The sequence below is a fragment of the Monodon monoceros genome, unplaced genomic scaffold, assembly GCF_005190385.1.
Source record: "Monodon monoceros isolate NGI ecotype Baffin Bay Population unplaced genomic scaffold, NGI_Narwhal_1 Super_Scaffold_7, whole genome shotgun sequence".
NCBI classification, from domain to species: Eukaryota; Metazoa; Chordata; class Mammalia; order Artiodactyla; family Monodontidae; genus Monodon; species Monodon monoceros.
The window spans coordinates 58,386,921-58,414,610 of NW_021703784.1; the positions used below are offsets into that span (position 1 = coordinate 58,386,921).

Sequence of the window (27,690 nt, forward strand, 5' to 3'; positions counted from 1 at the left end):
CCGGAGCCTGTGCTCCGCAACGGGAGAGGCCACAACAGTGAGAGGCCCGTGTACCGCAAAAAAACAAAACAAAAAGAATAGGATAGTCTACATTCTTTTTTTGTACTAAGTCTGAAATCTGGTGTATGTTTTACACTTAGAGTACGTTTGAATTTTGACTCGACACATTTCAAATGCTTGATGGTTCATGTAGCTAGTGGGTATGGTGTGGAACAGAATATTAAAGTCTCTATCAGATTCAGGCTGGTAAATGATTGAGTAGATGAATTCATTCTCCATGATCCTTCTGCTCAAGCTTCCCCAGATCCTCCAGGCAGAGTTTGGGTCTCTCTCCTCCCTCCCCACAGCACTTGGGACATACTCCTCTGTGTGGAGAAGAGGAAACAAGGAAAGACAAGGGGAAAATCTGATTCCCCTCCATACTCCAGTGGGAGCACATGGCTGGTGTTTGCCATTTGATGATGAAGAAAGGATTGTGAGTTTCCATTAAAGACAGGGTTCAGTGGAGTACCATATACTAAAATGGCTTCTATTAAACCATTAAAAATTGTCCCACGAAGTGAGAGAGTGGCATGGACATATATACACTACTAAATGTAAAATAGCTAGTGGGAAGCAGCCGCATAGCACAGGGAGATCAGCTCAGTGCTTTGTGTCCACCTAGAGGGGTGGGATAGGGAGGGTGGGAGGGAGATGCAAGAGGGAGGAGACACGGGGTTATATGTATATGTTTGGCTGATCCACTTTGTTATACAGCAGAAACTAACACACCATTGTAAAGCAATTATACTCCAATAAAGATGTTAAAAAAAAAAATTGTGTCCCAGAACAAAGGTTTTTGAACTGTGTTCCTAAAGTTCCCTTCCCAGAACTTGAGGGTGGGAAAATAGTGGGGCTCTGGCCTTCCTTTCCTTAAACTGGAATTGGTTCACTTTTATCTGATTTATATACTAGTGTTCTGGGTAAAAGGCTCTTTTAAAAAAAAAGTTTTCTGCAAAAATATTTGAAAATCATTTTAGAAGCATAGTGGTAAAAATAGGTGCAGTAGACCAAAAGGCTGGATAGGTAGTCTGGGGTGACTGCATTTCCTGTGGCCTTGGTCTTGGACATGCCTGACCCTGGTTCAGCTTGCTTAGGTGGGAGAACCTGACTTGGCCTTGAGGATGTCATGGTCTGATGGGATATGGGACTGCTGCATATGAAGCTACTAGCAGAGGAGGAAAGGGCCCTTGGCTGGGCTTCAGAAGACCCGAAGTCTAGTCTTGGCTCAGCCAGACTGGCTTGTGAGACTTTAGACAAGGCCTTGCCTTTCTCTGGATCTCAGACTCCTCCACTGGAAAGCAAGGAGTTGAACCAGATGATACTTTTGAGCTGTGACCTTCTATGATACACACTTAAAAATAATCATTAAGTAATTAAGGTTTATGCATGTAACATATTGCTCATAGTTCTTTAATACCATTTAGGTCATCTTGCTTTGTGCTCCAGTTAATTGTATCTGTGCCTAATGTCTGCCTTCTCCACTAAGTGTAAGTCCTTTGAGGTTGTGTCTGATTCATCTCTGTGTCCAACCACTGGGCCTGGCACAGGCAGGCCTTCAGTATATTGCAGAATATACTTGCCTGCAGTATATTTGCCTGCAGTATATTTGCAGAATAAAATTGCCTTAATAAAGCACTAATATGTATGGAAGCATCAGAGACCAGGTGACTTGGAGCCACTTTTATGGCACAGGCATAGGAAGGGCCAATAAGGCCAGAGGAGAAGGAGACAGGTAGACAGGTGGGGCTGTCTGCAAAGGCTTCTTGGAGGAAGAAGGTGGTGAGGTGAAGAGGGTAGGAAGAGGACACAACTCCAGATGGACTGTTTCTCTCACTTGCTTTCCCTGAATAGGTGAGTTCTTGGCAGTGTACATTTGTGTTCACAAGCATCTGAGAGAAAAGGTCACTGAGCTAGGACATTTAGAAATGAGAGAATATATGAAAGCACTTGGTGGGGGTAGAATAGAGAGATCAGAGACAGGTTCTGGAGCCAGACAGTCCAGGATTCAAATCCTGGTTGTACCACTTACATTGTGGCTTTTGACAAGTCACATGACCTCTCATTCGTTCCTTAAACACATATTTATCGAAAACCTCTGGGCCAAGCATAGTGTCACATGCCAATGACACAGTGGTGAAAACAAAAGCAAGCCCCTATCCTGATGTAACTAGAAAGGGAGATAAATCTTAAACAGGTAATGATACAAAAGTACAGAGTGCTATAAGATGATACAACAGAGGCATTTAGTTTCATTTTAAAACCAGAATGACAATACTGTGTGCTTTGTGGGATTGCGAGGATTCAGTGAGATAAGCAAGCTGAGTGTCTAGCAGATTGCCCAGGGTACAATTAATAAACATTTATTTCTGCATGTACTCATGTTGTTTTCACGTTTTTCTCCCTGATAGTTCTTCCCTCTTTCTCAAGGTCAAATGCTAAAGCTGACTCAGTTCCCCTAAAAGAGCAGGATGAAGACAGAGAGGGGGAGGAGAAAGGCCCTGAACTGATCTCACCCCTGCCCTGGTGTTTTCCAAATGGGTCTTCCCAGCCTGGTCCTCACTGAGCTCCAGCTCCTATGGCTCACCAGTGGCCCACAGGGTTTTCTGCTCAGTCCCAGTCCCAGCCTCTTCAAGCTAAATCTGAGTTCTTCTTTTTCTCTCATGTGGCTCCAGGGACTCAGCCGTCTTGGTTCTCCTCTTGATTCCCTGGCCTTCCCTCTTTCAGCCTGCCTGAGCGGAAATACGAGTCTCCTGCTCATTATTCCCCGTATTGCTACCCCCAAAGATAAGCCCAATGTCTCATTTCATGAAATGAGAAGGTGATGGGTAATACAGGAGATAGCAGAAAGAACAAACAGGGGAAGTGACAAATGAAACAAAGTTCTAGAGTCGCATCCTGGGACCAATTGTTCCTGATTCCCCCTGAGGAAATAACTGGATGGGGGGAGGGGCAACAAGCACATGCCCAATCCTTCTGGAGGGTCCCTCGTCCCAGACAGGCAGAACAGTAGTTGTCCTGTTTGCCTCCAGGACACCTTTGCCTCTTTGAGCTTCTCCAAACTGGGTGGTACCCAGGTCATCTGGCATACTCCCTCTGGGAAATTCCTCTTTCTTCAGCCCTGGTACATTCCAGGAGCAGCTTGGTTTGCCCAGAGTCACACAGCAGAGCCACGATGTGAATCTAGGCAGTATAATTCCAGAACCCGTCCTCCTCCCCCAATCCGTATGCACAGCCTCTCTGACTGTTTTAGGCAGTTACTTGTTCCTCCTCTGTGCTCCTTCACTTGCCCCTGTACCAATTTCTCTCAAGACATTATCAACACGTTCTAATTACTCTTCATCTACATATTTCCCCGAAAAACCGAGCTCTTTGAGGGTAGGAACTGGGTTGTTACAAACAGGGGCTTGGTAGATGTTGAATGAACGAACATTGGCCGTTAAGATTCTAGAACTGATTCTGGAAAGGGAGATGATTCTCTTTGTGAAGCTAGCCTGGAAAGAGTTGTTACAAGCCAAGTTTTCTCTCCTCATTCTGTACACAGCCAGACTCTTAGTGATAGCTGTACTTGCCATTTTTGGACACCAGGGAGCACCACTGATAACACAGCCTAAACTTACAGATTCCTAAACTTTTCTGAGCAGGAGATTTCGGACTCTTTTAGTACACTTCTACTGAAGATTCTCTTGAAGATTCTCTCACTTTCCAAATGAAAGCTGTTGGTAATCAGAAACCCTGTGAGAGAAAGGACAGCTAAGCTGCTGTACAGAACACTCATCGTTCATTCGTTTACTCTTATTGAGTACCATCTCTGTACTGGGTACAGTCCTAGCTTGGGAGAATACAAAGATAAATGAAAAGGGGCTTCTCTGGTGGCACAGTGGTTGAGAGTCCGCCTGCCGATACAGGGGACACGGGTTCGTGCCCCGGTCCGGGAAGATCTCACATGGCGCGGAGCGCCTGGGCCCGTGAGCCATGGCCGCTGAGCCTGCGCGTCCGGAGCCTGTGCTCCGCAATGGGAGAGTCCACAACAGTGAGAGGCCTGTGTACCGCAAAAATAAATAAATAAATAAATAAATGAAAAGAAGTCCTGGGACTTCTCTGGTGGTCCAGCGGTTAAGACTCCACGCTCCCAATGCAGGGGGTGTGGGTTTGATCCCTGGTTGGGGAACTAAGATTCCACATGATGTGCCATGGGGCCAAAAAATTAAAAAAATTAAAAAAACAGAAAAAAAAGAAATGAAGTCCTTGATAAACTCAGGAGCTAATGGGGAAGATAGATACTTATTGGATAATCATAATTCAGTTATATAAGTACTCTAAGGTACTTAGAGTAGCAGGAGGCTGGAGAAACAGGGTAAGTCAGGGAGGTGGGAAAAGAAGGGAGGTGACTTTTGAGCTGGCTCTTTTTTTTTTTTTTGACTAATCATAACTTTTGGTTCATGCTATGCTGTCATCAGTGATCAAGGTATGGCTGATTTATATCACTTGAACTGAGACTTGAAGGATAGGGAGGAAATCCCAGAGGAGAAAGAGAACTTGATGTGGTTGCCACTTCTTAGGCTCAGTTTCCTCATCTGTAAAATGAGTATAGTCTCTGACTTATCTAGCAGAGGTTTTGTGAGGGAGAGATAAGATAATAGATGTGAAAGCTCTTGCAAATAGTAGAATAGAGGCATAAGAATTGTTAATCCGGTTTGATTTAACCAACATCTGCAGAATATCTATTAGGAGCAAGGCCCTAAGAGTGATGCAAGGGAGATATTCCTGGCACACGGTAAAGGCTTGGTGTATAGGTTTCAAAAAGACACAGAGATGAAAAAAACAAAACAAAACCAAGCTCTCGATTTCCTCCTGAGACACAATGTGGTGAGGGCTTCTTGCAGAGGCTACACTTACATGAGGACCCAATCTAGGGTCTACTGAGGTGAGAGTCACAGCTTCTGATCCAGGAAGATCCACGAGGTCGCAGGATTTTCCTACCTTATAGAATATTAAAGCTGAACTGGATCAATAATCTGGTCCCTACCCATCCTATAGTTGGGAAGACTGAGATCCAGAGGGGCACTGGCTTTTCTGATGTCACATCATGATCTTGGAGGCAGAGATGAGACAAGAATGTTTCTCCTATTGTCCAGGCCATGGCTTTTGCTCCCAGACACCATTTATTTTTACTTTTATTTTTAACTGTGGTAAAATGCACATAACATAAAATTTACATTTTAAGTGTATTAAGTACATTCACATTGTTTTGCAACCAGTTTCCAGAACTCTTTTCATCTTGCAAAATGGAAACCATATCCACTAAACAATTCCCTATCCTCTTCTCCCCCCAGCCCCTGGTGACCACTATCCTGCTTTCTGTCTCTATGAATTTCACTACTCTAGGAACCTTATATAAGTGGAATCATACAGCATTTGTCCTTTTGTGACCAACTTATTTCACTTAGCATAATGTCCTTAAGGATCATTCATGTGTAGCATGGAGAATTTCCTTCCTTTTAAAGGCTGAATAATATTCCATTGCATATATATATATATTTGTCACAGTTTGTTTATATAGTCATCCATCCATGGACACTTACTTGGGTTGCTTTTGGCTATTGTGAAGAGTGTTGTTATGAACATGGGTGTACAGATATCTCTTTGAGACCCTGTTTTCAATTTTTTTGGGCATACACCCAGAAGTGGAATTGTTGCAGCATATGGTAATTCTGTTTTTAGTTCCTGGAGACCATTTTAGCCTCACAGGAAATGCAACAGGCTCTGAGAGTTTCAAGGTCTTGGTGTGAATTGGTAATAGACCCTTGCTTCCTGTCTCCAAGACCCAGGCTCTTTGTACCACATGGGTTTTGCAACCATACCCTCAAAGAACTCACATGGTAGCTAAGAGAAAGATGCACTTGAGTTTAAAGGAGGTTGTATTAAGCATGATTTACTTTTCTTTTTTCTTGTGTGTTCTCTTTGACAAATGAGTACACAGGCAGGTGGGTTGGCTTAGGCAGAAATTATAAACATGTAGTCTGAGTGATCAATTTATACTATAGATGTAGGGCTATATCATTTTTAAAGGACTATATCATTTTTTTTTCTGTTTTGATTTTTTTAAATTTATTTTTTGGGCTTCTCTGGTGGTGCAGTGGTTGAGAATCTGTCTGCTAATGCAGGGGACATGGGTTCGAGCCCTGGTCTGGGAGGATCCCACACGCCGCGGAGCAATTAGGCCCGTGAGCCACAACTACTGAGCCTGCGCATCTGGAGCCTGTGCTCCGCAACAAGAGAGGCCGCAACAGTGAGAGGCCTGTGCACCGCGATGAAGAGCAGCCCCTGCTTGCCACAACTAGAGAAAGCCCTCGCACAGAAACGAAGACGCAACACAGCAAAAATAGATAAATTAATTAATAAAAACTCTTACCCCCAACATCAAAAAAAAATTTATTTTTAAAATTTAATTTTTATTTTATATTGGGGTATAGCTGATTTACAATGTTGTGTTAGTTTTAGGTGTACAGCAAAGTGGTTCAGTTATACATATACATATATCCATTATTTTTCAGATTCTTTCCCCATATAGGTTATTACAGAATATTGAGCTCCCTGTGCTATACAGTAGGTCTGTGTTGATAAAGGGGCTACATCATTTAAAAGTCCAGATTCCCATCTTCTCTTAAAGATGATCCAGCAATACTGAGTTCACCTTCTTGCCTGCTTACCAGTGTGCCCCAGTCCCTACCACTCCCTATTACTCGCACCTACTTCTCTCAATAATATTAGCTATTTTCCCATTTTCCATTTGAATTTCAGACTCCTGGTTCCGAGTGTAGGTCTAGTAGAACCTAGATCAGGGGCTCATCTTCTGTTAGGGCCAATTTCCCAGCACACAGTTGTTACTCAATAAATATTTGCATGATCAAATGAATTAACTCATGTCAACCAGCTTTTATTGAGCACTTACTATGTACAGGGCCTATGGCTGGATGGCCATTTCCCAGAGATGAATAAGGCACAGCCCCTGACCTCTGAAAAGTCACAATCCTATGGGGCGGGGGAAGGCAGATATGAGTATGGTCCAATTGTGGACCTGAGGTGGCAGTCAGAGTAGGATTTTCTGAGAAGATCTTGAACTGCATCTGGAAGAATGAGAGGCCAGCCATACGAGGGAGTTGATGGGGAGGCCAGGAGGGGAGACTGTTTCGGGTAGAAGCAACAGCCGATACAAGGGCCAGGAGGTGGCTGATGTTCCATGTATTTGAGAAACTTAAAGAAGGCCAGTGCGACTGAAGTTTAATAAGAGAGTGGGAAGCGTGGTAGTAGATGACGTCAGATGTGTGTTTTTATATCGACAGCCTAACCCTTAAGCCAGGCAGCTATTGGGCAAATCCGTTTTCCCGGTCTTCAGAAGCCTTGCTCAGAACAGGTAGCTGGCTTAGCACTGTCAGAGTGGGGACGGGGCCTAATCCCTTCCCTTGCCTCAGGTGCCAAGGACAGGGTAGGGCACAGAAGCAGGTTTCAGTAAAGATTTGCTGACAGCACACTTGAGAACAGGAAGTGCAGGCTCTGTTGAAGGAGGCCCAGGCGCAACTCCCTCTTTATGAGGGCACTCATTCTCAAGTCGCTAACACCCCCAAGCCACACAGAGAGCTGGGAGAGTGAGATGCAGGGAGGAACCAGCCACAGGCCCTACCCGCAAAAACCTCAGAGGGGAGGGTATTTGGAGGGGGGGTTAGGAAAACGGGCTGTGAGAGTTAAGGGAGGGCATCCGACTTAGCTTGGATGAGGCGGGGAGGGGGCGTCAGGTAGGCAGATGGGGTCATTTAGCCAAGACTTACGGTATGTGTTGGGCAATTTTACCTACAGTGGTTTGGACGCTTCGTGTGTTTTCTGGCATCATTTCCTCCGAAACCACTAGCAGGCCCTAATGGGCCTCCCCCCGGGGCGGGTCCTAGCTCTATTCCTCAATCCTCTGCAAAGGGGCAGGGCCTCCCAACGAGCTCGGGCCCTGTTCGCAGCGCCCAGATTTGCCCGCCAGGGGCCGCTGCGCACGGGTGACGAAGCGCGAGGGTTCCTAAGCTGCAGAGAGGCGGAAGCGGATTGGTTGCAAGGCGCGGCGGGGAGGGCGGAGCCTGGGATACCGGCCTGGAGTAGGGGGCTGGCAATGGGCCCCCCGGCCGAACCGGGCTGGGCAGCTGTCGCCTCAGGCAGCCCCGGGCGGCAGTCGTGGTGCCGAGGGTCTTTGCCCTGACCAGCTCTAGAGCTTGGGCGAGTGGAGCAGCACCGAGGCCCGGAGATCGGGCAGGGCAGCTACTGTCATCGTCGCTGCCGCCGCAGGCCTGGGTTACCTGAGCGACTGCGTGTCAGGGGCCCGCCCGCTCGTTCGCGGGCTGTTAGTGCGGGAGGGGCTCTCGTGGGGGAGAGGGAGGCCGGGACCCGACCCTTGGCTGGGGAGAGGGGTCCTGGCGGAGACTAGAGCGGGCCGAGAGCCGGGAGAGCCCTCCGGGGTCTGGGGGTGCCGGGCGGCTGTCCCTAACAGGTTATTCCGGGGTAAGCCGGGCGCTGGGGCGGGCTCGGGCTTCGCAGGGGGCCGGGCGGCGCGGGGCGGGCCTGCGGGAGAGCACGCCCCCGCCCGCCCCGGGCCCGCCCCGCGCCTCCCGCCCGCTCGCCGGGGAGCCTCTGTCCCGGGCCTGGCCCGTGCGCGTCCGCCTGCTGAACCTGGGCACCGCCGGCCGCCTGGGCACGGGACCGGGCGGGAGCACTAACCTCGGCCTAGGAGGCCTGGGATCCCCGAGCCGCCTGCACCCGCGGGGGCCTGGAAGTCGCACGCCCTTCCCGAACCTGTGCCCCTCGCCGATCCTCGGCGGTGCGAGGCCAGGTGCCCCCCTCTTTCCCTCCCTTCTTTCCCTCCCCCACTCCGGTGCCCGCTGGAGGTCCCGCCCGCCCGCCCCCTCCGGCAGGGGTGTAGCTGGCTGCGGAGCTGACACCGGCTCCGCGGCCACCCTGTCCAAACTCTCCGGAAGCGGCCCGAGCCGACCGGGTACTCAGGCCGTCGCAGCTCCGGCGGACCCACTGTTGGACCCGAGGCGCCGGCCCTCCTCCCGCGCCCAAACTTGGAGCACTTGACCTTTGGCTGTCTGAGGAGGCAGACTCACGGGTGGCTGGACAGCTGCGGCACCTCGAGGGCATCTTGCCTGGGGTTCCAGGACCGTCAGCCTCTGGGATCCTGAGGTGTCTACATCAGGCGCATGTTGACTGAGACCTGGAGTCATGGATGTGTGCGCCCGTCTTGCCCTGTGGCTCCTCTGGGGGCTTCTCCTGCATCACGGCCAGAGCCTCAGCCAAAGCCACAGCGAGAAGACGACGGGAACCGGCTCGGGGGCCAGTTCTGAGGAGTCCACTGTAGCAGGTAAGGCCTTGGCCACGGACAAGAACTGAGTTGCCCAAGTGGGGAAGTCGAACCCTAGGTTTATACACCTGCGATTGATGGCAGACCCACACATGGCACTGCCTGTTCTTCGTAGTCCAAAGAGTTCTTTCCCTTCTAATGTCTTTGTCTCTCTTGAACAACTTTCCTCATCCCTCCTCAGGATGTCTTTTGTTGGCAGTGAAAAGAGCTCTGCTTTTGGGGCACCTTGGCCTTTCGGATCGGCAAGTCAAGACCCCTTCTCATGACTACTTGTCTGGACTGATGCCCTGGGCAGATGATAAGTCTGTTGCTCTTGGCCAGTTTCAGCACTTGGCAGCACAGGGGAGGCTGAGGCTACTTGGGTTGGGTAGGAAGAGTCAGGACTGGGCCAACTCTATTACTCTCTAACTTAGTGTTGAGGTGTGCCTTTCTATTCCAATGAGCGTGGGGACCCTATTCTCTCCCTTCCCTTAGGTAATCTGCTGTCTTCTAGCTGTGCCCATTTGAAATATCAAGGCAGTTCCTTAGATGGAATCCTATTTACCACCAGGGAGTTAAATGGCCTTTTGTTGACATGGGCATGATGTAATTCCTGGGACCACTTGTTGACTTATTCTGTTTCTTCTGACTGATGAGGGTAGGAATTGTACAATATTTTTGATCTGTCCTGGTTTTTCCTATGCACTTATGGAGGCTTGTCAAACAGTAGGAGCCCTGGTATTGTTGCAGAAGAAAGAGCACTTTTAAAATGCAGTTGTTTTACACAAGGCTTAGAAGGTATCCAATTTTTTATCCCTGTTTCTCTCACCCGGTCACTGTGATCTGCCCAAAATAGTGAGATGCAGAATGAGGAGAGTTTATAGCTGGGTTCTTTCTACGGTGGGGCAAGCTCAAGTGAGGGGACGCCTCAGTGAATACCTGTAGATACAAGGAGGAAAAGGAAGTGTAAATCATTGTGGCCAGGAAGTTTCATGGATGGATCCAGAGGCTGGCTTTGGTGCTAGACCCTTTCTTAGGAAACCCCCTTTTAAATTCCTTGACTGGGCTGGGTGTGACTGCAGGTACCCCAAGGGCTGGCTTCCAAGTGAGGCCAGGGTTGCCCTATGTACAAGCATGGCACCTAGGCTGTTGCTTTGAAGATAGGTCCTTCTTGCATATTAATCCTGTTTCTTGCGTATTAATCCTGTTTCTCCATACAGTGTCTCCTTGGCCCCTGAACCCTAGCTCAAAGCTTGGCTCTCATTGGGCTGTGAAGGCAGATGTAGGTCAAACTGTGCAGAAGACCTGAGGAGCCTCTCTGCTGTCCCAGTGACATTCCTGTTTGTAACTGATAATATGTCCTTTTTTCACCCTAAAATATGAGTGCCTGACATAAAATGAATTTTCTTTTGGGGGGGAGGAAGTGTTCTTTATTTTAGACACAGTGCTAAAAGAGATGAAGTTTTGAATTTAGGCATTAGCTAGCTGTCAGGAAGATTTGTGTGTTTGTACATGCCATAGGTAAGAGGCACTCCAGCATCCCTCGTAACCAGCCCCTGGCTTGAGCTTATGGAGACAGCCCTCCACACAACATATTTTAGAGGCTTGGCTGTGTTGATTATACTACTTAGGCTTCTCTTTTGGTCTTTTCTTCCTCTCAGTTCAGAAATTAGTTTCTATTGTCGCAGTAATATTGAAGCCCAGGGAGGAAATCTCAGAGACCCTAGGTGCTCGGAATGACTATAGTTTGTGGTAACCTGGAGGCCCCAGCACTGTTGTTCTGGTAGGTTGTCACCTTGGGCCTGTCTGGGACTTTGACTCAGATAAGAACTCATTTTTGCAAAGAGGTGAACTGGGCTCATGGACGGGGCTCTTCTAAAGGATTTGGTGAGGAGCTGTCTACACAGCCAGGAACTCTTGTAGCCTTTCCAGTCCCTCTGTATCCTCAGAACACAGGAGTTTTACTTACCCTTAAAGCTTCCACTTTTCTAAATCAGATTCAACATATCTAGTCAATTTGCATGTTCTCTAAAGTTTGTATTTTACACAGCTGTTTTTCCCATAGTCTCGCAATTGCTCTATTAGAATGCAGGGCAGGTGGTATTATCCCCATTTTTATTGTTGAAGAAATTGAGTCCTATGCTCAGTTTTCTGATTTTTTTTTAAAGATTTTTTTGATGTGGACCATTTTTAAAGTCTTTATTGAATTTGTTACAATATTACTTCTGTTTATGTTTTGGTTTTTTGGCTGCAAGGCATGTGGGATCTTAGCTCCCCGACCAGGGATTGAACCCGCACCCTCTGCATTGGAAGACAAAGTCTTAACCACTGGACCATCAGGGAAGTCCCACGTTTTCTGCTTCTTAAGTCCTAGACTTCTTCTGTCTTCTCAGGCCCTGCCCTGTTAAAGGAGCACTAGGTAAGGCCAAGAGAATGTTACTTTCCTCTTGGTGAGTTAGTTAGGCAGCGCCTGGTGACTCTGTAGCAGAGATACAAAAAAGGGCTGTCTTTTTCTCCTCTGAACAGTCTTCTGCAGGGGCCAGAAAATTGCATTTTTTCTCTTGTTGGATGTACATGGCTATCTTAAAGGTCTGCCCCTCCAGGGAAGGCAGGTGCTCTGCTAGAAGGCCTTCTCATTGGGAGAGGCCATTCCTGTCACCTTCTGGCTCTTTGATGCCTGTATACCCAGTTGTGCTAAGTTACTTTCTCAGTAAAGATCTGTGCTTGACTGTGCTGCTCTGAAGCCTGCACTTCTGAAACTGCCTGGAATTGATGCTTGGAACCTCCCTTAGACTCTGGACTCATTGCCTCCAGAAATTCAAAATGTTTCCTGCAGAATGTGTGTGAGGGGTCCCACGTGAGTCTGGAGTTGTGACTGCCAGTGTTGGTTGAGGACCTCTACTCAGGAACTGTGGTTCTACTCAGTATAACTAGAACTGGGCTTTGGAGGATAGGCCTCTAGGCAGTTTATGGAGTGCAGGTTGGCTTCTCAATCCACCCCTAATGGAGTGGGAGGCCAGAGTCCTGCCTGCCCACCCAGCTAGTTGCTGCTGCCTCCAAGGCTATAAATGGCCTGGCCATCTTGGTGGCTATGCTAATTTTAGCTGAGGGTGGTTCCCGGAACTGGATTGGAGCCAAGGGCAGGTGGGTGCGGCTTGGCTGAGGCTAATATTGGGGGATGGGCAGAGGGTCACACTAATCCTGGGGCAGCTAGGACATCATCTGCACCCACACCTCAGCTTTGACAATCATCCTTAACCAGGTTAATTTATTCAGCAAACATTGAACAGTGTCAGCTCACGTGCTGTGTATTCAGCATATATTTGTGTGCCTGCTCTGGGCCAGGCACTGTGTTTGGTGTTGGGAATTAAAGGATGAACAAAACAGACATGTTCTCTGCCTTCATGGAGTTTACAGTCTAGTGGGGAGATAGAAAATAAATACATAAATAAATATAGTGTCTTGTAATTTTTGTGGAAGAAAACATAAACAGAGTGCTGTGATGGAGAACGGGAAGAGGACAGAGATCCAGCTGAAGTAGGAACCCAGTGCCTAGCAAGACATTAATAACATCAGTAACATCAACAATAATAGCAACTGACATTTTTTAGTGCCTACTGTGGCAGGCACTATTCCAAACATTTTATTCTTTTTAATTCTTACAGCCATCCTGTGTGCTTGGTATTATCCCTGTTTTATAAGTGAGGAACTGAAATCATAGAGAGGTCAAGTAAATTACCCAAGGTTATACAGATAGTAGGGAATAGAGCCAGAATTTGAACCCAGGCAGTCTGACTCTTCTCCCCACCTCCACCTCAGCCACTAGGTTATACACTCTTTCAGAACTTTGTGATAAGCGCTGTAGTAGAGGTATGATATATACATACAAAAGTCTGTGGGAAGCCCAGAGGAGCAAGTGACTAACCCTGCCTGGGAGAGCTGGGGGAGGCTTCTTATTTTCCTCCATAATTTTTCTCAGATCTTGGGGAGATAAAAAGTGGTTGCCTAATTCAAAAGTTAAGAGGTGGAAACATCAGTTAGTTCAACTTATTTATTTTTACATATGAGGAAACTGATGTCCAGAGAGGCGTCACATAGAAATTCCACAATGGGTTATTAGTAGAACTAGACTAAGACATTTGAGTCAGGGACCCTGGCGTAATCAGTTATTCAATCCACAAGTCTGTAATGAGTGCTTACTGCTTGCTTTGTACTATGGAAGGAATTTAGGGCTACCAAAGAAGTCTAGTTTGGGGGTGGGGGTGGGGATATATATTTAGAGACTATTAAATACAACATAATGCACAGGCTTAATGAAGCACAAAACCAAGCAGTGTAGACAGTGTAGGCTAAGGATTACAAGAGCTCTGCGTGGGCTGAGCTAGGCTAAGGTGGCTGGGGAGGGCTTCCTGGAAGGAGGGGTTGGGCGGAGGCATAAGAGAACGGGGTGGGGAGTGGTCTGACTTGGGGATTGTTGGAGGGAAGGGGGCATTGTAGAGGTCTGGATCACCAGTGTGAGCACATGGGGTCTCACTGGCGGCTGAACAATAACTGGGCAGAGTTGCTTCATAGTTGGCCAGCTACCTCGCATGAGGGCTGGTAGACAGGAAGATTGCAGTCACGTGTGGTGTGTGGCAGGTCTCATAACTACTGTAATTTTGAAGTAATGATGATTATGAATAATATTTGGAGATATCTATACCAATGTAATGTGACATGAAAATGTTTGTACTTTCTGTTGGTGACAAAATCATAGGTAGTGCTAATAATATTATGGTTGATTATTATGTATGATTGAAGGAAATGCTAACTTTCAGTAAGAGAATGTTGAAAATAAAGATGTAATTTCTTTCCCATCCAAATTCACCCCCCCGCCCCCCCCCCCGCCCAATTCTTCTCATGGGCTTCTTAGGAATGTGGAGCCATCATGCTAAGAACTCCTGTTCTCTGACAAGGAAAGGATGAGGTCTTGATGGGACGGTTTCCTAGGTCTTCACAGGACTTGAGTTTGAGCCCCAGGGGGCCCCTCATTTCCTGCTGAGTGGCTTTGAGATACAGTGCTGAGTGACTTCATGGGCATGCTGTGGTATACTGCTTTCTGTGAGAAATGATTCTCCAGGAAACCCAGCAGTTCTGGCTGTCAAATTTTTTGGGAGAGAGAAAGATACCAAACTGGGTCTCCAACAGAGCTTTCTTTTTTTGTTACTGCTGATCAAAAAAAAAATTATGAACTATTAAGATATACAACTAAGTATAAAGAATAATACATTGAATACGCCTGTGCCCATAACACAGTGTAAGAAATCAAGTAATAACAATACAGAGCTTTCTTTATTACCCCCTGGATACTTTGTATAAATTTCTAATTTAACACATAGCACACTGTACATATATTTGCTCACTTACAAGTGTAAGCTCTTTGTGGAAGAAAGGAGGAGGGGTTGTATTTTATTTATCTCTGTTTTTATTGTGCCCAGCCTAAAACTTCTGTTAAAGTTTGTTGGAAAAGCTGAAATCAGGGCCTGTTTGAATGGATCATATTTTCTCTCTTCCTTTCATACCTTCTCATATATCTTGGTACACATTTTGGGCTTTTCAGCAACCCTTCATGGTGTTGCTCACCCAGGGCACTTTGTATTTTCATCCAAGTTCAGATCTGTTTATCCCTTTTCAATGTATTATTTTATTTTATTTATTTATTTATTTAATTAAAAATTTTTTTTTGCGGTACGTGGGCCTCTCACTGCTGTGGCCTCTCCCGTTGCGGAGCACAGGCTCCGGATGCGCAGGCTCAGCAGCCATGGCTCACGGGCCCAGCCGCTCCGCGGCATGTGGGATCTTCCCAGACCGGGGCACGAACCCGTGTCACCCTGCATCGACAGGCGGACTCAACCACTGCACCACCAGGGAAGCCCGTATTATTTTATCTTATCCTCAACTTTGGAAGTAGGTATACCTGTTTTTATTATTATGCCCATTTTTTTTGGCCATGCCACATGACATGCAGGATCTTACTTCCCCAACCAGGGATTGAACCCCTGTGCCGTGCAGTGGAAGCATGGAGTCCTAACCACTGGACCACCAGGGAATTCCCATTATGCCCATTTTAAAGGTGAAGAATTCGTAGCTGAGAAATTTGTGTTCTTTGTCACATAACTAAAAAGTGGCAGGATCAGAACCATAACTCTGGGGATCTGTGTATCAAGCCCTTGTTGTTTTTATCAAAACACAGTACCTGTCAGTGTGTCCCTCACCAATCTGGCATGCAGAGCCTTAGCCTCAATGGTCTGGCCATAGCTGTGCTAACAGAGGTGTTTGAGTAGTCTAGTCACCTATCACAAAGTGCTGCTCTGGAGGATGATGGAGTCTATAATCTTACCAATCATGCTACCCTGTTGGAGTTACCTGTGTATGTGCCGGCCTTCCTTGATAAAAACTCCTCAAGGGTTAGGACAGGAAGCTCCTAGCACAAGCCTTGGCACATGGTATACTTTACATGCTGTAGAGTTTGTAAAACTGAATTGAAGGGGATTTATTGTCTGGTTCTTTTTCAACTGTAGTTTACTAGGTTGGAAGTTGAAGAAGTTTTACTTCGAAAGGGTTAGGTAAAGTCGAAGAAATAAGCTTCACTTATTTAGAAAGTTCACTGTTTTAGAATTTCTCATTTTTTGGGAATTCCCTGGTGGTCCAGTGATTAGGACTCTTGTGCTTTCACTGCTGGGGTCCAGGTTCGATCCCTGGTTGGGGAACTAAGATCCTGCAAGCCATGTGGTGAGGCAAAACAAATAAACAAACAAAAAATAGAATTTCTTGTTTTTTGCTTTTGTTAAAAAAGTCATCCAGATCAGTTTGAGTCCAATGGCCTCATTTTGCTTGGAAGAAGTTTGTCTAGGATTTTAAAGAAACCAGACTCTTATTGTTGCAGGCCTTACCATGAGAATGCGGTTGGGAGTAGCTGGGAAACTGTCTAGTTCCACAAAGGACCTAGGTGTAGCGGGGAGGAGAGAGTTGGGAAATGAGTGGGTGGGGCTGGGTAGAAGCTCAGATGAGATGATTGGCTTTGGTTGGCAAAAGGGTCTCAGTTGGCCACAGCCAGCAGACATAAATATCTGGATTTAGGGGAGCTTCAGAGTTCCAGTTTTTTTTCTTACTGTCTGTGGACCTTGTAGAGGGTAAGTCACTTTACCTCTCTCAGCCTTAGTTTTTTCATTTGTAGAAAGAGCATAACCTTAATGAATAGATTTGTAGTGAGGATCAAATGAGATAACTTATGTGGTGAAAGGGCTTTATAAACTCTAAAGTACTACACAATTAGGGATAGTGGGGTCCTCACAACCTCTGCTTTTATGGGCCTGGAAAAGCCTCAGTCAGAATCTGAGTGTCTTCTTATGGTGGCACCTCTCTAATGGAAGTGCTTCTCTGAACCTGCTGTAGTGCCATTGTTTTACTTCAGGTGTACCCACCAGACTTATATGAACCCTGGGTGTGGCCAAATTAGGCTTTTACTCAAAGCTTACTCTAGGCCATAGGGAAGCTGTTAATAAAGTCTGGGTGCTAGTATTTCACTTTATTTCCGGCCTATATCCCCTTCCTTTTGCTGGGTGTAACCACTTCCCTAGCCCCACCTGCAGACTTGAAACGGCTGACCAGATGGGCCTAGTCCCTACCTGTATTGGTACATAACAAATTACCCTTAAATGCAGAGGCTTAAAATAGTAAACGTTTATTATTTTCAGTTTCTGTGGGTTAGGAATCTGGGTGCTGCTTAGCTGGGTGCCTCTGGCTCAAGGTCTCTCATAAGGTTGTAGTCAAGCTGTTGGGCTGGGGCCGAAGGCTCAACTGCGGGGAGAGTATTTACTTTCAAGCTCATTTATGTGGTTGTTGGTAGGCCTTGGTCCTTTGCCACATGGGCCTCTGCACTGGGCTGCCTCATGACCTGACAGTTGGCTTCCCCCAGGACAAGTGATCCAAGAGGGAGCGCCCAAGATGAGAGCTGCAATCTTTTTATTGCCTAATCTTGCAATTGATGTGCCACAACTTCTGCCATATTCTATTTGTTAGAAACAAGTCAAGGTGAAGGGATTATACAATGGCATGAATACCAGGAGGGTAGGGATCACTGGGGGCCATCATAGAGGATGCCTGTGACATCATTCTAGGGCCATGATCTTGGGAACAATGGGTGCTGAGTCCTCTTAGTTTTCCTCTGACTTCCTTTGCTTGCCTCCTAGAGTCTTGTGGTGTCTTTCTGTACTCCCTTTGGTATTATGTCCTTTTGATTCATGCATGACCGCATTGCTTTGACATGTAGAGTTGACATGGCCCTTCCACCTGTATTCCTCACCTGTTTTAAACCCAATTCTAAACTAGATTTTTATCCTAGGTTCTAGTCATGCCTCCCAACTCCTTGTTTGGTACCTTTAGTTCTGGAGCACATTGTACAGCCACTTATCTTGGAGGCTTTACTGCCCCAACTTGGCTTCTGAGAGCTAGACTTATAAGTGGCATTGAACTGGGACTTACACATTGACAGCTGAAAAACTTACTCTGACCTTTAGGACTGTTGATGTTGGGTGCTATCACATCCTAGTGTGTCAAAGTTGGAAGGGCTTTTAAGTACCATCTCAACTAAACTCCTCAATCTACATATGACAGGAACAAATTTGCCCAAGGTCTCAGTTGGGGCCAGAATCTAATTTTGTCTGATTATTATTCACATGCTGTTCCCACTCTGTTGTGGAGCTTCTTTACCCTAACACAGCCAGTTTGGGTTGTTAGGGGGTCTGAGACCTATACAGAGGAAAACCAGAAAGCAGTTCACAATATTGTATTGTGTTCACAGAAATTGTGCTGGGCAGAACTGGGGGGGTATGCAAAGTCAGTGCTGCTTCTGAGGATCTTCCCTGCCCAGCTAGGGAGCTTTTATATGATGCGCAGAAAAAGAAGCCCAGTAATATCTGTGGCATATGGTGACTAATATCTGCATTCTGTACTCCCCTGGCAATCTCAATTCAAGCAAGGAGAGATCTGTTTGTTTTGATGTACAGAGCAGATTTCCCGAAGGAGGTGGGTCAGAGTGTCGTACTGCATATCTCACCATTGTTTGGCTCAGCTGGTTGCTTTATGTATAGATTTGGGGCCTCCACAGGCAGGGTAAATGTATCTAAAGCCCTGTGGGGTTACTTGTGGCCACCTAGAAAGTGCCAAGGGGGAGCTTTCTGGGCACTGAGAATTTGACAAAGCCTTGCCTGTGTTGGCACAACTTGCTAAGGCAGGCGAGACTTGAGTAGGGATGACTATGGCCCTGTCATGTTGATCAGAGGGGAGCAGATTTATTTCAGTGAGAGACCTGCAAGGAAAAACCTGAAATGAGCCAATAGCACTGTACTTTTGTTTTCTGCTGGGGAGCTTGGAATAGAGATGATGTAAGCCCTAAAATCCCTCTATGGGTGGTAGTTTCCTTCCTGACCCAGGGCTCCGGCCCCAGACCACTTTGCCCACTTCATCTTCCTTGGTTCCCCCTCTACATTTTGGCCCAGCCAGGCTTTTTTCTTTGTCCTGGTCTGCAGAGCACACCTTATACTGCTTCTCTTTTGCCTTTACTTATGAATGCCATTTTACTGCCTCCCAGAATGTCCTCCCCTCTCCTCCTTCCTTCCTACCTAACCTCTGAGTCCTCTGTGAAGTGATCCCTGACATTAATGCTAGCCACAAACTCCCTCTCATTTCCAAACTCCGGTAGCACTTACTATCTACAATACTCTCTGTGCCCTTCACACCCTACTTATGCCTCTTAAAGCAAGAGATAGCCTGATGTGGGAATCAAGAGCACTGGGCACTGACTTGAGTCCTTACTGACAGTATGATCCAAACTACAGTTTCCTCACTTGAAAATGGGATTAAAACTTGTATGAAATAGCTTTTAAAGCCTTTTTTTTTTGCATATTTTCCTCTCTCTTGAAGGCAAGAGCCATGTCTATTTTTTCTGACCATAGCACCCGTCCTTAGTATCTATCACAGTACGGGTCATAGGGTATGTGCCCAATAGATATTTGCTGAATAAATGGATGAATAACAACGAGTTGATCCTTGGATTGAGTAGTCATGGAGGGAGAGTGCCAAGTGATGAGCTTCGACAAGAGTGCCCTGAGATTAGGGGTAGAGTTCACGTGGGGGATTTCTGAGGTGTTCTGTGGGCACTCACTATTTTTCTGCTGCCTGGTACTTCATCCCTGTTTACTGAGTACCTCCTGAAGCTGCGCTCGGTGACAGTTAACAGTCGCACTGGGGGATGGTTCGGCCCTTGACTCTGGCTGGCCTTTTCTGTTTGCCATAGCACTGGCTGCCCTGAGCAGGTGGCTGTAGTAGGAGTGGAGCAGGGCTGTGTTCCTGGAGGCCTGAGATGAGGCTTGTGGGCGGGGCTTCCTTGGCTCCTGCTGCTGCTTGTCTTTGGCTCCGTGGACCCCCTGGGTTTACCACAGGGCAAATGTGAGGCAGCTGAAGGAACAGAACTACTTTCCTTAGCCTGGCTTGTGGGATGGAGAAGGGAGCCTTCGTTCATGCTGGGCTTTGCAGCAGGGAGGTAGGATAGTCCAGTGAAGATCACTGGCGTTTTAAAGGTTATCTCTGATTCTGTGAACTCCCTGGGCCTCAGAGAGCTCCAGCCTGAGCAGACATCACACCAGCTTTCCTTCAAGGCATTGGGGCGGGGCCTCTAGGGGAACTTGGTAAAGGAGGCAGAGGCATAAAAGAGTCAGCTGTGCTGTCAGCATGGCCCCGCTGGGCCAAACCTGTCCCTTTTCCTGTTAGCCATTTTACAGAGCTCCTGGCTGCCTTGTGTTGAATGTTGGCCTAAGTAATGACCAGAAATCTCACTGGCAGGCAGGCAGGCAGGCAGGCAGGCAGGCAGGCTGGTAGGCAGGCTTCCAAGTCTCACGTGCCTCTGATTTTCTCCAGTGAGATTCAGTAGCTCTGCTCCTGATTGGCTCTCTGGGTCATCTCAGGGCTTGTAGGAAGCTCTCGGAGCTCTCATCACTACAGTGTGTACATTAAAGCAAATGTGTTTGTGTTTTCCAAGTTCCTAGAGCCAGCCTCTGGAATGTAGGGACCAGGGGAGCTGGGTGCCCTTCAGGCGTAACACATACACCGGTTAGAAAACAGCTTGTGTGTGTGTGTGTACCTGGGTACTCAGACTTGTGGAGGTCTTATTTCAAGAAACTTTTGCCAACAAGGGCAAAGTTCACTGAAACTCATATTGTGTATTGCTAAAGAGATAAGTATGTAATTGAGACAACTCAAATAACTTCAATGATAAGAATGATGATGAGGGGCTTCCCTGGTGGCGCAATGGTTGAGAATCTGCCTGCTAATGCAGGGGACACGGGTTCGAGCTCTGGTCTGGGAAGATCCCACATGCCATGGAGCAACTAGGCCCATGAGCCACAACTACTGAGCCTGTGCGTCTGGAGCCTGTGCTCCGCAACAACAGAGGTTGCGATAGTGAGAAGCCCACGCACCGCAATGAGGAGCGGCCCCCGCTTGCCACAACTAGAGAAAGCCCTTGCACAGAAACAAAGACCCAACACAGCCCAAAATAAATAAATATTAAAAAAAAAAGAATGATGATGATAGCTGCTATTTATTGAGCACCTGTTATCTTCTAGGCCCTGGGCTAGGTGCTTTACAGCTGTATAACAACCCTTAAAGGTGGATATTTTTCTCATTTTATAGATGGGGAAGCTGTAACTCTGAGAATTTAAGTAATTTTCCCAAGATGACTAAGCCAGGATTTGAATTTAGGTTTATCTGACCCAAAGGCCAATGCTGTTTCTATTCTTGTTTAATAACTGTGGAAAGGAAGGAAACAGCTATATGAATTTAAGTAGAGATGTGTGTTTGGATTAAAAAGTGTACAATTTATCAGACTGGTAGTGGCATTAGTTTGTTCTGTTGCCTAAGTGGCCTGGAATAAACTGGGATTGGAATTTGTAGGGGATGGGGGGGGAATGAGAAAGTGTATCCACTTAATAAATTCTGAATGGGAGTATCACACTGGTGAAGTGTATAGCTACAGAGTGCTGTGTGTTCAGTTTGTATCCTCCAAAAACAGCATTATGGTTGAGCTCTTGTGGATATAAGCTTTGGGATAGGGTCTGTATCTATGTAGTGTTTACCTCTTCAGCTAACATTTAACATGTATGTTATACCTTGCCCGGTAAAAGGATTGAATATAATAGGGAAGTTAAGATGTGTATGAACATTTTTCCTTATCATAATAAGAGCTCCTATTTATTGAGCACGTATTCTATACCAGGACTGGGTTAGATACTTTCACATACGTAATCTTGTTTAATCCTCACAATGGGTTTCCCATTTTACAGTTTATCGTGCAAGGCAATCTAGTTTCAGTGTCCTATGAATAATACCTATGATCCTATTGGAAAATGGGATCACCTCTGCCTGGAGAGATCAGGGAAGCCTTATGGAGGAGGTAGCAGCTTAGTAGGTCTTCAGGTACTTCAGGCAGAAATATAAGGTTTCCTCTGGCTGGGAAGCATTCCAGCCAAAGGAAATGTCATGAATAAAGGCATGGAGTGAGACAAAGTGAAGAGTCTTTAGGGGACATTGGTTAGTCCAGGTTGGCTGGAGAGTGGCATCTGTGAAGGAGAGTATGATAAAATAAGGCAAAAAAAGATTAATTGAGGAAAGATAATGGAGGGCCTCAGTGTTTGGCTAAAGAGTCCAGACTTTGCTGTGTAGGCAGTAAGTAGTCCTTGCAGGTTTTGAGCAGGGAAGAGACTTGACCTGAGTTTTGCTTTAGGCAGATTAATCTCACAGAACATGCACAACGCATTGGTGGGATGAGGTTGGAGGCAGGGAGTCTAGATAGGAGACTTTGCAGTTGTTCCTGAGCAGGGATCAGGGTGTGCACTATGGAGGCAGAATCAGTAGGACTCAGCGTTTAAGTGTAGGGAGGGAAGGAAAGAGGCAAAGGTGTAGCCATGTTTTGCGTGTGGGTAATGAGGTGCCTGGTGGTGCCAGTAACAGAAAATATATGGCAGTCTGAAGGAGGGGGCCAGTGCTAGGCTGTGATGACTAGGGGGGTAGTTGACTTTTTTTGAAGTGCTAGGCAAGGGCTACACTTCACAGTACTCTAGGAACCAAAGAATTGTCTTCTCTCTACGCTTGTTTTACATCACTTCATTTTACAGATGAGTTTTCTGATGCCCAAAGATGTGAAGGGATTTGCCAAAGGTCATACAAGAACTGCTTGGTGGATTCCAAGTCTGAGAATACAGGTCTCTTGTTTTTAGCTATTAAGCTTCCTTACAAAGCTAGGCCTTCACTGCAGGAAAATCAGAGACTCTTGCAGATAGGAATACCCGGGTTCAACTCCAGGCTTTGCCATTTTCCATTTGTGACATCTTTGTTTTTTTCATTTTTTTTTTAATATATAAATTTACTTATTTCATTTATTTTTGGCTGCCTTGGGTCTTTGTTGCTGTGTGTGCATGGGCTTTCTCTAGTTGCGGCGAGCAGGGTCTACTCTTCGTTGCGGTGTGCGGGCTTCTCATTGTGGTGGCTTCCCTTGTTGTGGAGCACGGGCTCTAGGCGTGTGGGCTTCAGTAGTTGTGGCTCTTGGGCTCAGTAGTTGTGGCTCATGGGCTCAGTAGTTGTGGCACACGGGCTTCGTTGCTCCGCGGCATGTGGGATCTTCCCGGACCAGGGCTCGAACCCGTGTCCCCTGCATTGGCAGGCGGATTCTTAACCACCCCGCCACCAGGGAAGCCCCATTTGTGACCTCTTGAACAGGTTGCTTTCTTTCCCTGAGCCTTAGTTTCCAAATTTGCAATAAAAGGAATATTAACTTCATGGAGGCAATGGAAGATAAGGCACTTTGTGAAACCTTCAAGTGCTATGTGAGGGTGTTATTCCAGGATTTTGGCATGGGTTGGAGCCATATATACAGTGAGTATTTTGGCCCAGTGAGAGCAGACAAACTCACAGTTTCTCAGGGAAGGTCTTCTTTCACTTTAGGCTTCCTAGGCTACTCACTCACCTGCAGTTGGGGCTTTCAGGTATGGGAACATGCTGAGTTTTCCACAGTCACACATCTCTAATTTTCTAGTGTGAAATGGAGTTGCAGAAGGAACACTAAGCCATCATACCCTGTCAGGAGTTCTTGGCCTGAGAGAAGATGATTACTATCCCTTTTCCCCAGGGTCTTCTACCAACCTTCAGCTGGCTCAAGGTGAGGGGGCACAGTGCTAGCTGAATTTAGGCTATGCTTTGAGGGGAAACTCCTGCTGAACTAGAGTAAGCCCTGGCTGGGGACAGAGGTGCCAGGGTGCAGCTGCTGATCAAAACCAGTACCTGGAGTCCTCTTGTAGTCATCTGTTTGGTTTAGCACACATGTTCCTGTGTCATCTTGAGAGGGGGAGGAGGCTGCTCAGGTATTGTCAGGTAGCAGGTCTGTGGTTGTGTCAGCTCATTGTCATGGGAGCAGGCCTGAAACTGACCATCTTGTCTGATGTCTTGTCACACACCCTCTGAGAGGGTGGAAGGGGGATTGCAAGAAGATTTTCTGATTAATAAGATAGCTGTTTACTGTTTTGTAGCCTTTTTCTTTTTTTTAAAGAGGGCCTGATTCTTTTTTATTTACTTATTTATTTTTCATTTATTTATTTATTTAGTTGCATTGGGTCTTAGTTGTGGCAGGCGGGCCCCTTAGTTGTGGCATGCATGTGGGATTTAGTTTCCTGACCAGGGATCAAACCTGGGCCCCCTGCACTGGGAGCACGGAGCCTTACCCACTGCGCCACCAGGGAAGTCCCTGTAGCTTCTGTCTTAAAGTGTGTTTTTTTCCACTTTTTCTCTTGAACCCTTTTTTCTTTTTCTTCCCTCTTTCTAGCTAGAGTCAAGAGGCTCTAGTTCTCTTGAGTCTTCATAACTTTCTTTATGAAAAATCTAGTTTAATAAAAAAGAACAGTAGACTAGGAATTAGCTGTGGTTGTGATACTATTGACTTTTCTGGGCCTCAGTTTCCCCATGCCAGGTATTTTGAACCTATCTCACAAGGTTGATGCATGCAGATTTTATGAGATAATGTGACAAGTATTTAGTGTTATACAGATGTGAGTAATTTATTATTAGTTCTCCTTTTCTGAATTGTCTGATCATCTATACAGTTCCCTGGTTCTTCCCCTCTTTTTACTACTTTATGTCTCCTAGGGTCTCGCTTTTCCTTATAACCTTCCTTTTTAACTCTTAATGACAACTGGAAAAGTGTGGCCACACCTGGTACAGTTGTAAGGCAGAGGGCTGAGCCTTAGAAAAAGTGATGTTTGTTAGCTTTTGAGTGTAATATCTTGTCATTAACTTGAACGAGACTCTTTACTGCTCTGTGCCTCAGTTTTCACATCTGCTCCCGGTGTACCACGCAGCTTGATTCTTGTGAGCCTTGAAGTCATTTTCATTCTGGAGAATCTCCTTTAAAATACAAGCATTACTGGGTTGAGGGTACCCTTGAACTAAGAATCAAAACTAGCCTTTGTTAGATTCCATATATATGTGTTAGCATACGGTATTTGTCTTTCTCTTTCTGACTTACTTCACTCTGTATGACAGACTCTAGGTCCATCCACCTCACTACAAATAACTCAGTTTCGTTTCTTTTTATGGCTGAGTAATATTCCATTGTATATATGTGCCACATCTTCTTTATCCATTCATCTAACATGGACACTTATGTTGCTTCCTTGTCCTGGCTATTGTAAATAGAGCTGCAGTGAACATTTTTGTACATGACTCTTTTTGAATTATGGTTTTCTCAGGGTATATGCCCACTAGTGGTATTGCTGGGTCATATGGTAGTTCTATATGTAAGTTTTTAAGGAACCTCCATACTGTTCTCCATAGTGGCTGTATCAATTTACATTCCCACCAACAGTGCAAGAGTGTTCCCTTTTCTCCACACCCTCTCCAGCATTTATTGTTTCTAGATAAGAACCTAGGGGTAAGACGGGAATAAAGACACAGACCTACTAGAGCATGGACTTGAGGATATGGGGAGGGAGAAGGGTAAGCTGTGACAAAGTGAGAGAGTGGCATAGACATATATACACTACCAAACGTAAAATAGATAGCTAGTGGGAAGCAGCCGCATAGCACAGGGAGATCAGCTTGGTGCTTTGTGACCACCTAGAGGGGTGGGATAGGGAGGGTGGGAGGGAGGGAGTCCCAAGAGGGAAGAGATATGGGAACATATGTGTATGTATAACTGATTCACTTTGTTATAAAGCAGAAACTAACACACCATTGTAAAGCAATTATACTCCAATAAAGATGTTAAAAAGACAAAAAAAACAAAAAAAAAACTAGCCTTTGCTAGTGCGGATTAGGTTAGGGTATATCCACGGGGGAATAGGTCACAGTAGGACACTGGGGTGGGGGATGGAGGCTGGCAAGAGGGCAATTCTTAGTTTACTGATGCAGGAAGGGTGTCAGGGCCTCAGGGCATACTTGATGCTACCTTTCATGTAGCCCACACCCAACTTCTCTTCCTGAGCTGAGCAGGTACCTGTACTCTCAGCCAGAAGTCAGAGCTTGGTGAAGCCTGATTCCCCCAGGAATTCAGTGATAAAAATTAGGGCACTTGAACAGATCTAATTGGCTGAACTGAGTGAAGGGCAGAGGCTTTCCCTGGGGGCTCCTTGTAATCTCCTGTGGTTATAGACTTTTCAGGTTGGACTAATTAAAATGTTGGCAGCTGGACTCAATACTTTCCTTGCACTAGGTCCTGCTCCAGACTCCTGGAGTACCAGAAGTTGGCATGGGGCGGTCTTTCCTGGGGAACTGAGGAGTGGGTTTCCATTTCCTCATCTAACTAAATGCATGATGATGTAATAATTTCTGTCCAGAATGGGTAGCTACACATTTCATGGTGGAGAGAGATGTAGGCTGAGCCCTGCATCCACATATGCCTGGATTTGGTACTCTCCAGACTCCCAAGGTGCCCTTTCACGTCGATTGTCTGTTCTATTAGCTCGCAAACAGCTTTGCTCTGTCAGCTGGCAAGTAATTTCCATTGCCCTGGGGTATCCTTCCCTGATGTGTGTTCCTGTTCCAGAAAAAGGGATATTTATTAAGTCCTGCCATGTGCCAGGTCAGGGCTAGTGTTTCACACAGCTGTCTTTTGAGATATGGCCACATCTTTTCATAATGCCCAATTTATAGATGAGAAAATACTCATAAAAGGAAAATAATTTGCCTGATAGTCATTACAGCCTGTAAGCAACTGAACCAGAATTCAAATCCAGGTCTCTCCCAAAGCCTCTGGTTACCTTCCTAAGGCAGCACAAACACTTTCCTATCCTCATATCTTTCTAAGCTGAGCAAATTTCCTGCCTCCAGTTCCTACAGCCAGAATTATTTTCTTGACCTGCCTTTCCAGAGCACTCTGCCCTTCCCTCTATTCTGGCTGATATCCAATGAGGCATGGATCTACCTCCCTCATTTGGCTGCTCCCACTCCTGCAAGCTGTGGCCCTCAGGATGTGTTCTCCGAAGACCCAAAGGAAGCTGTAGTGTTGAAACTTCAGGCATCATGACAGACTGGTAAGGAGAGAGGTTTTGGGCATAGTCTCAGCTAGTTCCCTGCACGAAGCCAGGCTTGGGTCTTCTTGGTTTGCGGGAGTGTGCTTTGTTGTTCTCGAGGCAGTAGGGCCTTCTAGGCAGCGTGCCTTTTGGGTTCCCAAGGAGCAGGGATCTTTTCCCTCAGGTCATTTTCCTTGACATCTGGCTTTACAGTTTCTTTCTCATAGTCTCCCTTTGATTAAGAGTCAGATCAGTGCCACCTGGAGTAAAGTACTATGACAAAGCCCTCGGCCTGGCCTTGGTTGCTGGAATATTCCTGCTGACTGTGGGTACTTGGGTAATTTTTGCAAAGAGCATGCTAAGTTATTAACCCTGCATTTGGGTCTTATGTTTTCTGCAGCCTCTGCCTACTGGTGTGCCTCACTTCACAGGATAAAGGCTTTCCTGAAGAAGGCAAGCCTGTGAAGGCATTTTTAAAAGTTGAATTATCTTTCTCACTGACTTGAAAAAAATTATTAAAGTATTTTCATGCCTTTTTCTATGCATATAGCATATATGTTTAGTGTTTAACATCAAAAGTTTGTTCCTTTGGGAATAAATGGCAAATTAGAACATAACAAAATACAGTTAAAAATACAGTAAAAGACCTTTAACAGGAAAAATAATAAAATATTAATG

At 46.2% G+C, this 27,690-nt stretch overlaps 1 protein-coding gene across 5 annotated transcripts in view; it reads left to right on the plus strand.

The window, feature by feature from the left end:
• Positions 1–8,742: 8,742 nt before the first annotated feature.
• Positions 8,743–27,690, plus strand: part of STIM1 (stromal interaction molecule 1) — a 188,158-nt gene continuing 169,210 nt past the window's right edge. The window contains exons 1-2 of one of the 5 annotated variants that reach the window (XM_029208556.1): positions 9,347–9,439; positions 26,871–27,033. Coding sequence is in view for 2 of the 5 variants with exons in the window: in XM_029208552.1 (XP_029064385.1) it covers positions 9,301–9,439 (139 nt within the window). In the remaining 3 variants the exon portion in view is untranslated. Of the gene's footprint in view, positions 9,440–25,680; positions 27,034–27,690 lie in introns of those variants that run through there. The other 4 variants (XM_029208552.1, XM_029208551.1, XM_029208555.1 and 1 more) reach the window with 4 other exon arrangements.